The sequence below is a fragment of the Tupaia chinensis genome, unplaced genomic scaffold (assembly GCF_000334495.1).
Source record: "Tupaia chinensis unplaced genomic scaffold, TupChi_1.0 Scaffold000290_1, whole genome shotgun sequence".
In the NCBI taxonomy this organism is placed as follows: Eukaryota; Metazoa; Chordata; class Mammalia; order Scandentia; family Tupaiidae; genus Tupaia; species Tupaia belangeri.
In genome coordinates this window covers 108,375-121,402 of record NW_006159775.1, presented here as the reverse complement: position 1 = coordinate 121,402, position 13,028 = coordinate 108,375, and the positions used below count along the sequence as shown (strand labels likewise).

Sequence of the window (13,028 nt, the reverse complement as noted above, 5' to 3'; positions counted from 1 at the left end):
TCTGTCTTTCTGGCGAGCACACGCGCCCTATAGCAAAAAACACTCAAAAAAAAGAAAAAACAAACAAACAAAAAAAACAAACAAAAAAACCCACTAGGCATGTGTGTGCATGTATGCCCAAAATCTCAAAAGGAGGGGTAAATGGAGGAGAAGGGATTGCAGTGTGATCATGCCCCCCATTGGGAGTATTTTCTCACTTTTCCTTTGACTCTGTCTGTCCAGCAAGTGCACATAATACTCTAGAAAATTTAAAGAAGAAAGCATGCATCCTAGTGATTGGAATCATAAATTTAAATGTCTGATGCCATGAAGCTGGGTCCTATCATGTTAGGATGAAATTGCACTGTCCCTTCCCAAGAGTGTGTAGCTTTCCAGGGTTTGCCTGTCCATTACCACGCTTGTCCAGGCAGCCACTGGCTTATCAGGAAGCTGGTGAAACTGCTTGAGCAGAGTCTTACATGTAAAGTGTAAGGACACATGACAGTGTATATATGTAGGCTGAAGTCAGACAACCTTCCTCGTTGGATCCTTCCTACTTTGTCTGCCAGTCCCCTGACGATAGAGAGTAGACATAGACTTGTGGTGACCAACTGGTCCCTGTCCCTGTCAGTAAGAAGCCACCAGGAGTCACCTTGGCCAATTTTTGCCATATGTTTACCAAGTAAAACTTGAATGCGCACCATATGCTAGGCTGCTGGAAACACATTTCCATTTTGATGTGGCTATTCTGAAGTAAATGTGTGCAAAAACATGTGCTTTTTGTCAACCAAATGATGACATGGCCATTGCTAAAACTGTGCTTTTGCCATGCTTATAAAACTAATGAGTTTTGTATCTCTTTGCTAAATACTCTATTATCAGATGAAAAAGAGATTACCATAAAAATTCCTCTAACACCAAGGGGATTTTTCTAAAGGCATGCTCACTCTTTTCCATTACCCAGCCCAGTCTTTGCTTTTAAGGAAAAGTGCATGTCTGCCCGCCCTCGCTGTCCTGCACCCTTTGGCTTCCTCCTGGTGCTGCCAGCCAGTGCCTCTGTTGGGAAACTGCCTTCATGTCCAACCTTCCCTTTTCAGGTGCCACTAGGGGCAGCCACTAGGCAGTGAGAGTCCTTACTGCACCCTCCTCCTCCTTTGCAGCTTCCTTGGACAGCTTCCTGTGCTAAGCTAGTGTCCTCAGCAGAAGATGCACAACATGTCACTGAAAGAGGGGCCCTCACTCCTCTGTTGGCTCCCGCCTGAAAGGCACTTGGGGGATTCGCATGGAGGAGTGTTTCCCCCTGTGGTGTTTGGAAGTTACCCAGGAACCTAAGGAAAGGCTGGTGCTTTATCCCTCCCTCCCTCCCTCTCCAACTCCCTGACTCATTCTTAAAGGAAGGCAGCCTGAGAGCAGTGAGCTGTGTGTGAGTGCACACATGTGCACATGTGTTGCATCCTGTGTAGGGAGTCCTGGTGGAATGACTTCTTACTGGTCAGATGTAGGCAGCTGGGCCTATTGCCCAGTGAGGCCAGAATTTTCCTGTCACACAGTGATGCCACTGCCTGGCCTGCCGAGGAGCCAGCTCTGCATATCCCATCACCAACCTTCCCATTATCTGAGCCACTAGGATGTCTCCGCAGAGAGAAAGCACCCTGATGTGCTTGTCCTTATGGGTATCCCTTCCAGGTCCTGCTACCTGCAGCTCTCTCCTGAATTGCTATATCGCTTCAAGTAATGTGTGTTAGGGATCCAGTACTCTCTCTGAGGGTGCACTGCCGGGGTTCCAGGGTTCCAGCATTGTGGCTCTGCCCAGCCCAGGGATAATATTCACAGGAGTGACCTCCTCTGGACCTCACACATGGCAGCTGGCTCAGCTTTGTTTGTATTCATGGTCGTTTTGCTGCCTAACCACAGCTCACAGCCGAATGTTTTGTTGTGCAAAACCGTGCATAAGCCAGCCCATGCCATTTCCCTGTGCCTAGAGGATGGCACAAATGAGAATATGAACATTTTACCTTGGTATAAGCACCAAATCTGCAATCTCACCAGGTCTGCCAACAGTCTGGTGTCCTCGCGTGATTCTTCCAAGTAGCTTTCAAAATTATGAATCAACTTCATGTTATGAGCAAACATAATCCAAGCAAAGGGTGTTAGGCGTCATTGGTTCAGCCACTGATTTCAGAAAACACCAGGCTACTACCTGCTCACCAGCTTGATGCACCATGGATTTTGTTTCTCTTTACAAAAGGCCAAAAAGATCATGTCTTCACTTTTTTTTTTTTTATAAGTTTATACATTTATTTCTTTCATGACAAAAACAGAGAAACAGGCACCCCCAACAGCATTCTCCTGTCTGTAGTCCATCCCCATTCTCAGCTAGCCTGGGTCATGTGTGCACCCAGCATGCTCAGGGAGGTCCTGGAATATGAACCCCAATTCTTTCTCCTGTGGGTTCAGTTGTGTTACTGCTGTACTACCACCTAGCCCAATGTATTCGTTTTCTGTTGTTGCATAACTGATCTCCACAATATAGTGATCGAAAACAGCACCCATTTATTTATTATCTCACAGTTTCCACAGGTTAGAATTTCAGCACAGCTCAGTGGAATCTCATCCCTGGCTGCCATTTTTCCCAGGACTAGAACTTGTGGCTGGTAGGGTTCTTACACAGAGGCTCCAGGAAGACTCCATCTCTAGGCTCATTTAGGGTGTTGGCAGGTCCAGCTCCTTGCACGTGCAGAACTGAGGACCCTATTTGTTGTTGGCTGTCAGCCAGGGGTGGTTCTTGGCTTTTAGAAACCACCCGCATTCCTTGCCACATGTCCCCCTCCATCTTCAAAGCCAGTAATGAGGTGTTAGACTTTTCTTGTGATTCTAATTTTTTCTGAGTTTTTCTGCTGCTAATTGGAAAATTCTGTTTTAAAAAGGCTCTCCTGACCAGGTTAGAGCCACTTAGTTTATATCTTAAGGTCGACTGATTTGGGACTTTCCGAAGTCACTGCACACAGTGCCTCCATCAGAATTAAGTGACTAGAGGACAAATATTGGGGGCAGTCTTTGGACTTCTGCCCACTGCAGAGTGGCACAGAGACATCAAGCTGACATCCATTCTCATGTCTCACCTGATATTTCCCCCAAAAAAACTCTCTGTCATCAATATAATCTCCATTGTCTCCACCAGCAAGTGCCAGAGATCCTGAGCCTGAACCAGTGGGAGAACCAGAGGTAGAACCAGAACCAGAGGCAGAGACGGCGCCATTTGCCAATGAAGCCGACCAGGACTTAGCCTCTGCCCAGGAGGCAGCAGAGAGCGGAGTGGAGCAGGCCCTGGAGCAAGAGTCAGAAGAAAGAGCCTCCCTCAGTGAAAAAGAGAGGCAGAACGAGGAGGTGAACGAGAGGGACAACTGCTCTGCCTCCAGCATCTCATCCTCCAGCAGCACGTTGGAGAGGGAGGAGAAGGAGGACAAGCTCTCCAAGGACAGGGAAGCTGGTAAATAAAGCCTCTTTACTTAGCACATCCTAGAACCCAGGGCGGAGGACATGGTGTCCACTGAGGTGTCTGCATTGACCTACTGGGCCAGCTCACTCACCCAGCTGTGCCACCAGTGTCTGGAGACAAGGAATGTGGCCACACTGCCAGCCAGCCAGCAGTTTTCCACCCCATAGATCATCGGCCCCCAAACCTTCTGCCATGTCATTGCACTCATTCCTTCCACGGATGGGCAAAATGGCCCACACAGTCAGGACTTTTCCTTAGGATTAAGCCCCGAGAGAGAAACTCTTCATTTCCCTCTAACCGTCCATTTTTTTATTATAGTAAACAAATATTTTTTCAGTTTCTAATTTAAGTTCATAGGCATGTCATGCACTCTTCGTGTCCCTTAAAAGATTTTTTGGAGGAAAGGGCCAGCCCATGGTGTGGTGGTTAAGGCAGTTAGATCTCACATGGCCAACTGCATAGTTAGGAGTCCCAGATCCAGTGGATTGAGGGCCATGCTGAGCATGTGTGTTCGCATGCCCAAGATCTCAAAGGGAAGAAAAAATGGAAAGGGGATTGCATCATGACTATGCCTCCCAGAGGGTGCTTTCTCACTTTCCCTCTCTGTTTCTGTCTTTCTCCAGCAAGTGCACGTATACTCTGGAAAAACATTTTTTAAAGATTTTTCTTTGCCAGAGGATATGTGTGTACTTCATCTGAGAGAGAGAGAGAGAGCAAACACAAGAGAGGAAAAAGGAAACAAACACCATTTAGAGGGACATGGTCAGTCTGCAGTTTCTTCTTTTCCATTTCTTTATCCTGTAGGGATTTGGAATACGTACACACATACCTGGTGTGTTTTTCAAGACTCTAGGGCTGGGATTTAAATAGCAGTTGGCCATGTGGAATCTGGCTCCTCTAGCTATGGCTGCCACTCAATTTTTTTTTCTTTTAGTAAAGTATGTTAACACATTATGACTAGATACTGCAGACTGGAACAGCTCTGTTAAAATGAATCAAAGGACTACTTCTAAAAATTGTAGTTCAGTGTGTTGAGGGTAATTTGATGTGCTATATTGGAATATACATAACAAATCATTTTGACTACTCTCTTTTTAGTATAAAGTACATGCTTTTGTGATAGAATTATAGTTTCATATTATACTTAATATTCATTCAGTTCTCCTGTGAGTGGTAACTTCATAATTAGGGAGTAAATGGAATTTTAGGTTGTAGGTTTAGCCTAAGAAAAACCTCACCAAAGACTTGGGAGGGTGCCACAGAGGCTTGCAGGAATTGTAAATGAGTCACGTGATCTGTGACAGCACAGAGTTGGTTTTCTTATCCCTGGTGTGTGTGTTGCCAGGGGGGTAGGATGCCATCCTCTTCAACTAACACTCCTCACCAGTGGAGTTATGTCTTATAGGCCAGCCTTCATTAAACTGCATACAGGTGACACACACTCAAAAAGTCTATGTCTTGGGCCCAAAGAACAGCATGAAGCCTTGCCTTCCCAGCCAATGCCATGACTCGTGAATGGATTTTTACTTCCCAGGTTAAACATACATTGTCTCAAAAGCATGAAAAAGCAAATGAAAATTAGATAAATGAATGAAACCATCATGTCTCCTAATAGACATGTCAGTCAGTGGCTTAATCTAAAATAGCTACTCTTTGAATTTTTGCTAGTTAGAATATACTAGTATACTACATTTTATCTTCTATATTGATGTTCACTATGATGTAGTAAAACAGGAGGATTGAAGACTATTAGTTTACATTTTAGGAATTATTGCATTGAAAATCTTGTGTCTTTCTTTGAAGATGTACGTACTAATAATAGATGTTACATAAGTTGACATTTACTTAATTTTTTCCAAAGTTAGATTATAGTCAATCGTCCAAATGCTACTTGTTAATAGTATTCACATTAATATAATCAGCATACAGCATGTAGGGTAAGTCTTCCTGAATAGTATGGCCTTGAATCATGTTTGATTTAGTGTGAATAGCTTCAAGAATTATTCATCATAACTGGATTTGGCAGACCTAGAATGTCAAAAAGTCAGATTAGTAAAAATAAGCCAGGGAACAGAACTTTCCTGAATCAGATTGACCAATATTCTTCCAAATAAGGACAACTCTATAAAAATGAAGACTCATTCCCAGTGAAGAACCACTGACTTCCTACCAAAAATGAGGAACATCCAAGTATATAGACACAGGAGTTAGGTCTTCGAAGTAATTTTTCTGCTTCACTCTGGTCTGCTAGTAAATTTGGTCATGTTTATTTGCTATAGCGTATTGGTTCTTTAAAATCCCACAGCTCACAGGCACCATCAGCAGCTGTAGGGTAAGAGTAGCTCTGTCGTAATGGCTGTTGCACTTTTGTTGTCAAATGAATGACAAAGGAAAGTTAGAGGCCATTGAAATTATTCCCAATCTCATTTCTAATGATTGTGCCAAAAATTAATTTGTAAACTTTGAAAGTGACTGAACTTATTCCAATTACGTGCTTTAATTTTTCTCCCCTCCTCTCTCTCCCCCCCTCTTCCCCCATCTCCTCCCCTCTTCCCCCGTCTCCTCCCCTCTCCCCCCCTCACCCTCTCCCTCTCTCCCCTCCCCACCTCTAGAGAGGGACAGAGTAAGAGAGAGAGAGGGAAAGTGAGAAAGCAAGCTGCTAGGTCTAGGATTTGAACCGTTGTTGGCCATGTGGGAGTCCAGCACCCTTAACCACCACACCACCTGCCAGCCCCAAATAAAATAATTTAAAATATATATATTGAAAAAGGCTAGAAAGAAACAACATGTTATCTTTAGGGGAATGGATGACTACAGATTTCTCATCTGAAACTATGAAGGCCCAGTAGGAAAAGGCACAACATTTTTCAAGTGCTAAAAGTAAAGACTGTCAACCATGAATTCTATATGCAGCAAAAATATTATTTAAGAATGAAGGGAGTTGGGACCAGCAGTTGGCATGATGGCTATGTTGTTGGACTCCCATGTAGTTGACCGTGGCTCAAATCCTGGACCTGGCGGTTTAAATTCACTGGGCGCATGTTCGTGTGTGCCCAAAGTCCCGAGAGGAGAGTGCAGGAGAAGGGACTGAGGTGTGGCCATCTCCCATGGGGGGTTATTTCTTGCTTTTTGTCTCTCTGTCTCTGTCTTTCTGGTGAGTGCAAGCGCCCTATAGCAAAAACCTCTCCCCGTACCGCCCCCCCTCCCAAAAAAGAAAAGAAAAAAGAATGAAGGGAAGACCTGGCCCAGTGATAGTGTGTTGCTCTGCAATGCTTGATCCATATGGAAGATGGAGGTTTGGGTCTTTGATAATGCTGTGAACACCAAGTGCTCACATGATTCTGACTGGCTAGGAAGGTTGAGAGAGGACTGCAGCATGAGACCTCATTAAAGGTGCTTCTTTCTGTCTCTCTCTTGCCCTCTGTCTCTCATTTAAGTTATTATTATTGAAAACAGAATAAAGGGTAGTGTTGATGTACAGTGATTAAATGTACAAAATTTTAAAAAAGAAAACAGAATAAAGAGAAAATACATTCTCAGATGAAAAGAAAGTAGGAGTTTATTACTAGCATACCTATCATTAGGCAAAGGAAGTTTTAACAGAAGATGATGACAGAAGGCTTAGAACTTCAGGAAGGAAAGAATAACTGAACAGCTGAAGATAAGGGTGAATAAATAGAATTTCTCCTCATGAGTTTATTAAGTCATATTGAAGCAAAAATTATAATGTTATTTTGTGTAATGCTCTATGTATATAGAAGAAATACTGAAGAAAATTATATGTTAAAAGAGGGGAGAGTGGGTGGAGGTGGCAGGTTGTGTGGTGGTTATGGTGCTGGACTTCCACATGGCCAATTGTGGTTTGAGTCCCGCACCTAGCAGCTTACTTTCTCACTTTCCCTTTCTCTCTCTTTCTCTCTGATCAAATGAAAAAAATTAATAATGACAAATAAAATTAACTAATTTTTATAAAAATAAAAGGGGAGAGAGTAAAGGCATCTAAATGGAAGTAAGACTTATATAATTTAATCTTTTTAAAAAGAATTATTTATTATTATTTTATTAACTATAGGGCATATGGAACACATGCACTCACCAGAGAGAAACAGAAAGAGAAGGAAAGTGAGAAGCAAGCCAGCAGTTCTGAGACTCAGACCACAGTCCATCATGTGGGAGTTATTGCCTTAACCACCATGCTACCCGCTGGCCCCTATTATTATTATTTTAATGTGCTGCAGGGCACATGCACTCACCAGAGAGAGGGGGGAGAGACTGTGAGAAAGCAAGATGGCAGGTCTGGGACTCGAGCCATGGATGGCCATCTGAGAGTCCAGCACCTTAACCTCTACACCACACCACCTGCTGGACCTCTATAATTCAATTTTAAGTGGTATAACATCAGTAGTAGAAGACTGATCATTTGTGTGTATATTGTAATACATAGAGCAATCACTACAAAAATGATATGAAGCAATACACTTAAAAACAACACTATAAACAAGTAAAAATGGAAGCCCAACAGTGGCAAAACACAACACTCTGTGAGGCAATTCCACATGGGTTCCTGGTTCAAGTGTAGAGGCCTTGAGTATACCAAGCACTCATGGGTCCATGATATGGGACTGGCTAAGGCTAGACATGGATTGTGGCATCAAGATCCTGTCAAGGATGCTCTCTGGCTTCTCTCTTTCTCTGTCTCTCTCTTGCTCATGAAGAAATAAACAAACTTGGGCCAATCATGTGAGTGGCAGTAAAGGCAACTAGATCCCACATGACTTGATTGCATGGTTCAAGTCCCAGACACAGTGGCTTAAAAAACACACCAGGCATGTGCATGCCCAAAATCCCAAGAGGAGACGAGACTGTGGCATGACCAACCCTCCTGCCTCCTATAGGGAATATTTTCTCACTTTCTCTCTCTCTCTCTCTTTCTGGTGAGTACATGTGCCCTATACAAACTAAAAACAAAATAAGTTCAAGTAACTCAGAAGAGGTCATCAGTGGGGAAATAGAAACTTCAAGGAAGCAAAACAAAATGGCAGACTTAAGTGCTAACATCTCAGTAATTACTTTAAATTAAAAGACAGATATTGGCAGAGTAGATAAAAATGTACAAAATCCAATTATATACTGTCTATATAAAACTTTTTTCAAGTATGACATAAGTAGGTTGAAAGTTAAAAGTTGGGAGAAGACATACACAAGCATTAATTAAAGAATAGCAGGAGCGATGATAACAATCAGATAAAGTAGACATCAGAGGAAAGGAAATTATTAGGGATAAAGAGGGACATAACAAAGTGATAAAAGAAGATACAAATGTATGAAGAGAATAAGTGAGAAAACCAGCATGTAAAAAGTACTGCCTGATGGTGCTCTTTCCCCTATTGACAGAATAAGAATATGCCAGCATTTCCCTATAAGTGGGGAAAGAACATGACAGTTTGTCAAGAAAGACCCAGCCTCTTTGTCTGAGGCAGCCTGCTGGCATCAGAGCAACCTTCGTTTCCAGGACTCCCTGACTAGTTGCATATGCCAGTTTACCAGATTTATATTGCATCCCCAAATGCCACCTCATCTCTCTTTGACTGTGCTTATTCTCCAGGGGCATTTTGTTTGTAAAACCTGAAAGAGAGGTCAAATACCCCTTGTTCTGCTGTGGAAGAGGCCTAAGACCCCCTGGCCAGGTTAGGCCACTGTTAACAGAAAACACTGAAACTGGAATAACAAAAACAGAGCCCTAGAGGGGGCTCTCCCCTTAAATGCCTTCTCTGAGATCAAGGCAGAGCCATGTGGCTAGAGCCAGTGCCCTCCTCGCATATTTGGCTAAATAAAACCCTCAAGGCTGACACCCATTCCTAGTCTCCTGCCACACTCCAACACAAGTGTCTGTGGAAGCCTGGATTTTTGACAGTACTCACAGCCTGACACCTACACCGTACAGCCCTACTAGCCCAAGGAGGCAAACCCAGGGCAATAACATGCCTGACAAGTCATCTGTTCTATCACTGGAGATGCCATACCCAGCAAAATACTCAAATCCTGCTCTCATACAGTTTATATTTCAGTGAAAAAGATTATTTAAAATTATAATCAGCATAGTGATGAGATAAAGGTAGATGATAAGTAGAGTGTGTGGAGGATGGTTATAAATGCCGTGAGGAAAACTAAAAGCCAGAAGGGGTGACCAGTAGTGTTGGGGAGAGGTAGAGTGCATGATTTTAAGTAAGGTGGTCAGGGAAGACTTCACTGAGAAGACATTTGAGCAAAGACCTAGAAGAGGTCAAGGACAAATTGCGTGATTAAGAAGGTGCAGTTAGTCCCAGGAGGGGCAAAGTCTCTGAGGCCAGATCATGCCCGATGAATTCTAGAAACAGCAAGAAGCTACTGTAGTTGAAGAGCTTCATGTATGTGTATTTGGGGTGGGATGGTAGTAAGAGATGAAGGAAAAGTCAAGTGAAATTCTCCAAGGCCTAGTGAACATTGTGTTATTAACTCCCCCCACCCCCCACCAGTAAACTGCAATGCCGTTAAAAGACTTCGAGTAGAAGAAAGTAAAACATTTTGGTAACAGCACATGACTGGTGTGATAAGAACTGACTATAGAGGTGTGAGAGTGGGAGCAGACAGACTGGCAGGATGCTCCTCTAATCCCATAGGCAAGAACCCAGGCAAGCTTGGACCATGGGTGTGGTAGAGGAGGTGATGAAAAGAGTGACTAGATTCTAGATATAACATGAAGGTTTAACCAACAGGACACCCTGATACATTGCATGTAGAAGACAGAAGAACAAGAGGAGTCAAGGATGATGCCAGGGTTTTCAGAACAGGCAGCAAGATGAATGAAGTTGCCCTAGCTGAGATCAGAAGCGACCACAAGAGAAGCAGCTTTGGTGAGGTGTTGAGGCAGAAGGTCCAGGTAGAGAGGATTTAAGCCCTGAGAATAGATGAGGTGACAGAAGAGAGAGTGGGTGGAGAGAAGAGTCAGGGATATTGAAAAGTTAAAGAGACTGAGAGGGGTATCCAGAAAGAAGGAAGTAACCAAGTGAGTGATGTGGCCTGGGCGCCCCCGGACGATGTATATAGAGAAGGTGATCTATCAATGGAGTCTAGCGTGATGTGAAAGTCCCTATTTACTTGGAAAGAAGCAGCTTTGAGGGTGGCTAAGAATAAAAGCTCTATCCACTATATTAAAGAAGGAATTGGGAACCAGCAGTTAGTGTAATGGCTATGTTGCTGGACTCCCACGTAGTCGACCGCAGTTCGCATCCTGGACCTGGTGGCTTAAAACTCATGCCAGGCGCATGTGCGTGCGTGCCCAAGATCCCAAGAGGAGAATGGAGGAGAAGGGATTGCGGCCCCCCGGGGGGTGATTTCTCGCTTTCTGTCGCTATGTCTCTCTCTGCCTGTCTGGCGAGCGCACGTGCCCTATAGCGAAAACCTCAAAAAAAAAAAAAAAAAAAAGGAATTAAAAAAAAAAAAGGAAGCAATGAGCAAAACAACCCTCCTGAGCAGTTTTAGTTTAAAGGAAAGGAGAAAAATTGGATGATAGCTGAAGGGGTAATTGGGATCAAGAGAGGGTTTGTTCTTTAAGATAGGAGACACTGTATGTTCTTATGATGGAAAGAAGAATCTAGTAGGAGGAACATGGGCAGTGCAGGACAGAGTCTCACTACAGTGGTTTCCTAATGCACAAGTACGGTGGTAACCCCTGCCAAGGGGGACGGTGTAGGGACTGTCTCAGGAGGAAAACCACATGCTGCGGTCCAGGTGAAGGAGGGCAGGTGGGGAATGGAGGCTCTGGCAGATCTTTTCTGACTTTACCTGTTGAGTTGGTAACTAAGAAGCAAAGCCATCCCTGAAGCGGGGGAGGTAGGAAAGTTAGAGGAGAGGAATATGAAAGGTCATTTAAGAGAGGGAGTGGATTAGATGGCCAGGTCAAGCCTCTTCGGAACTAGCAACCATGAAGTTAAAGTGCAACCAAAGGCATAGTTTGTGTTTTATTTATTTATTTATTTTATTTTAATTTTTTTGTCAGAGGGTGTATGCATTCAAGAGAGAGAGAAAGTAAGAGATAGAGAAAGTACCCCCCAGTGGAGCATAGCCATACCACAGTCCTTTTTCTCCCTTTCTCCATTTTGTTAGATACGTGTGCCCAGCATTTTTTTTTTTTTTTTCAAGCTCCTAGGGCTGGAATTTGAACTATTGTCTGTGGTGTGGGACCCGGCTCACAATGCTTATAGCTTAATCACTACACTATGGGGCTGGTCCCATGCGTGTTTCTCCAGGGATTTTGAGCTGCGCGGGTGCAGACTTGGAGTAGGAGCATAAGCAGAGGTAACCTTGCAGCCACTCCCACATCTGCTGCCAGCTGAAGGGGTCTTCCATGTTTCCCCATGTCTAGGTAGGATAGAGGGCCCTTAGCTGCCTATATAGCTGGATGGGTTGGGCAGGAAAGGTGAAGAAAATGTCACTCTTTTCTTTTTATGGAGAGGTTTTTACTTCAGGACGTGTGTGCTCACCAGAAAGAGAGAGAGAAAGCGAGAAATCACCCCCCGAGGGGGATGGCCACACCGCAATCCCTTCTCCTCCATTCTCCTCTTGGGATCTTGGGCACACGCGCACATGCACCTGGCGTGAATTTAAGCCACCGGGTCTGGGACTTGAACTGCAGTCAACTACATGGAAGTCCAGCAACATAGCCATTATGCTAACTGCTGGTCCCGAGAAATATCACTCTTGAGCCTCGTGGGAGCCAGGAACAGTGACATGCCTGGGTCCTGGGTCCTGGAGCAGGTCACTGGTGCTGGATATAGTTCCTCTTCTGGGTCAGGAGTATCTTGTCAGCGGTGACCACCTATTTTGGTTGCATTAGTTTGGCGTCCGGTGTGGCAAGCCCACTGGGTGCCTGGTTGGTTTTCTCTTGGACCAGGGCTTCCTTGCCACTTTCTCATCTCTTCCTCCTGTACTTCCAGGTTTGTGGTCTGCCAGTGTTCAGGATGGAGGTGTGAATGGACGGTGCAGCGACATCCTCACCAACAAACGGTTCATGCTGGATATGCTGTATGCCCATAACAGAAAGCCCACGGACGGCGAGGAAAAGGGGGAGGGGGAGGCAGGCAGGACCGAGCAGGAGGCAGAGGAGGTAGCCAGCCTCGCCACAAGGATATCCACCCTGCAGGCCAACTCCCAGGCCCAGGATGAGAGCATCAGGAGAGTGGATGTGGGCTGTCTGGACAATCGGGGCAGCGTGAAAGCATTTGCTGAGAAATTTAACAGTGGGGACCTGGGGAGAGATTCTGTCTCCCATGATGCTGAGCCCGGTGACAAGGCCCCGGAGACAGCACCTGCGCAGCTCAAGACCGAGTCCGATTACATCTGGGACCAGCTCATGGCCAATCCAAGAGAGCTCAGAATCCAGGACATGGATTTCACCGACCTGGGGGAGGAGGATGACATCGACGTCCTGGATGTGGACCTGGGTCACAGAGAGGCCCCAGGACCACCTCCCCCGCCTCCGCCCACCTTTCTCGGTTTGCCGCCCCCACCC

General features: G+C 44.8%; 1 protein-coding gene across 1 annotated transcript in view; it reads left to right on the top strand.

Moving 5' to 3' along the window:
• The window catches only part of FHOD3 (formin homology 2 domain containing 3), a 507,831-nt gene that overhangs the window by 420,740 nt on the left and 74,063 nt on the right, over positions 1 to 13,028 (top strand). The window contains exons 18-19 of the mRNA XM_006150579.2: positions 3,161 to 3,469; positions 12,454 to 13,027. Of these exons, the coding sequence (XP_006150641.1) occupies positions 3,161 to 3,469; positions 12,454 to 13,027 (883 nt within the window). The remainder of the gene's footprint in view (positions 1 to 3,160; positions 3,470 to 12,453; position 13,028) is intronic.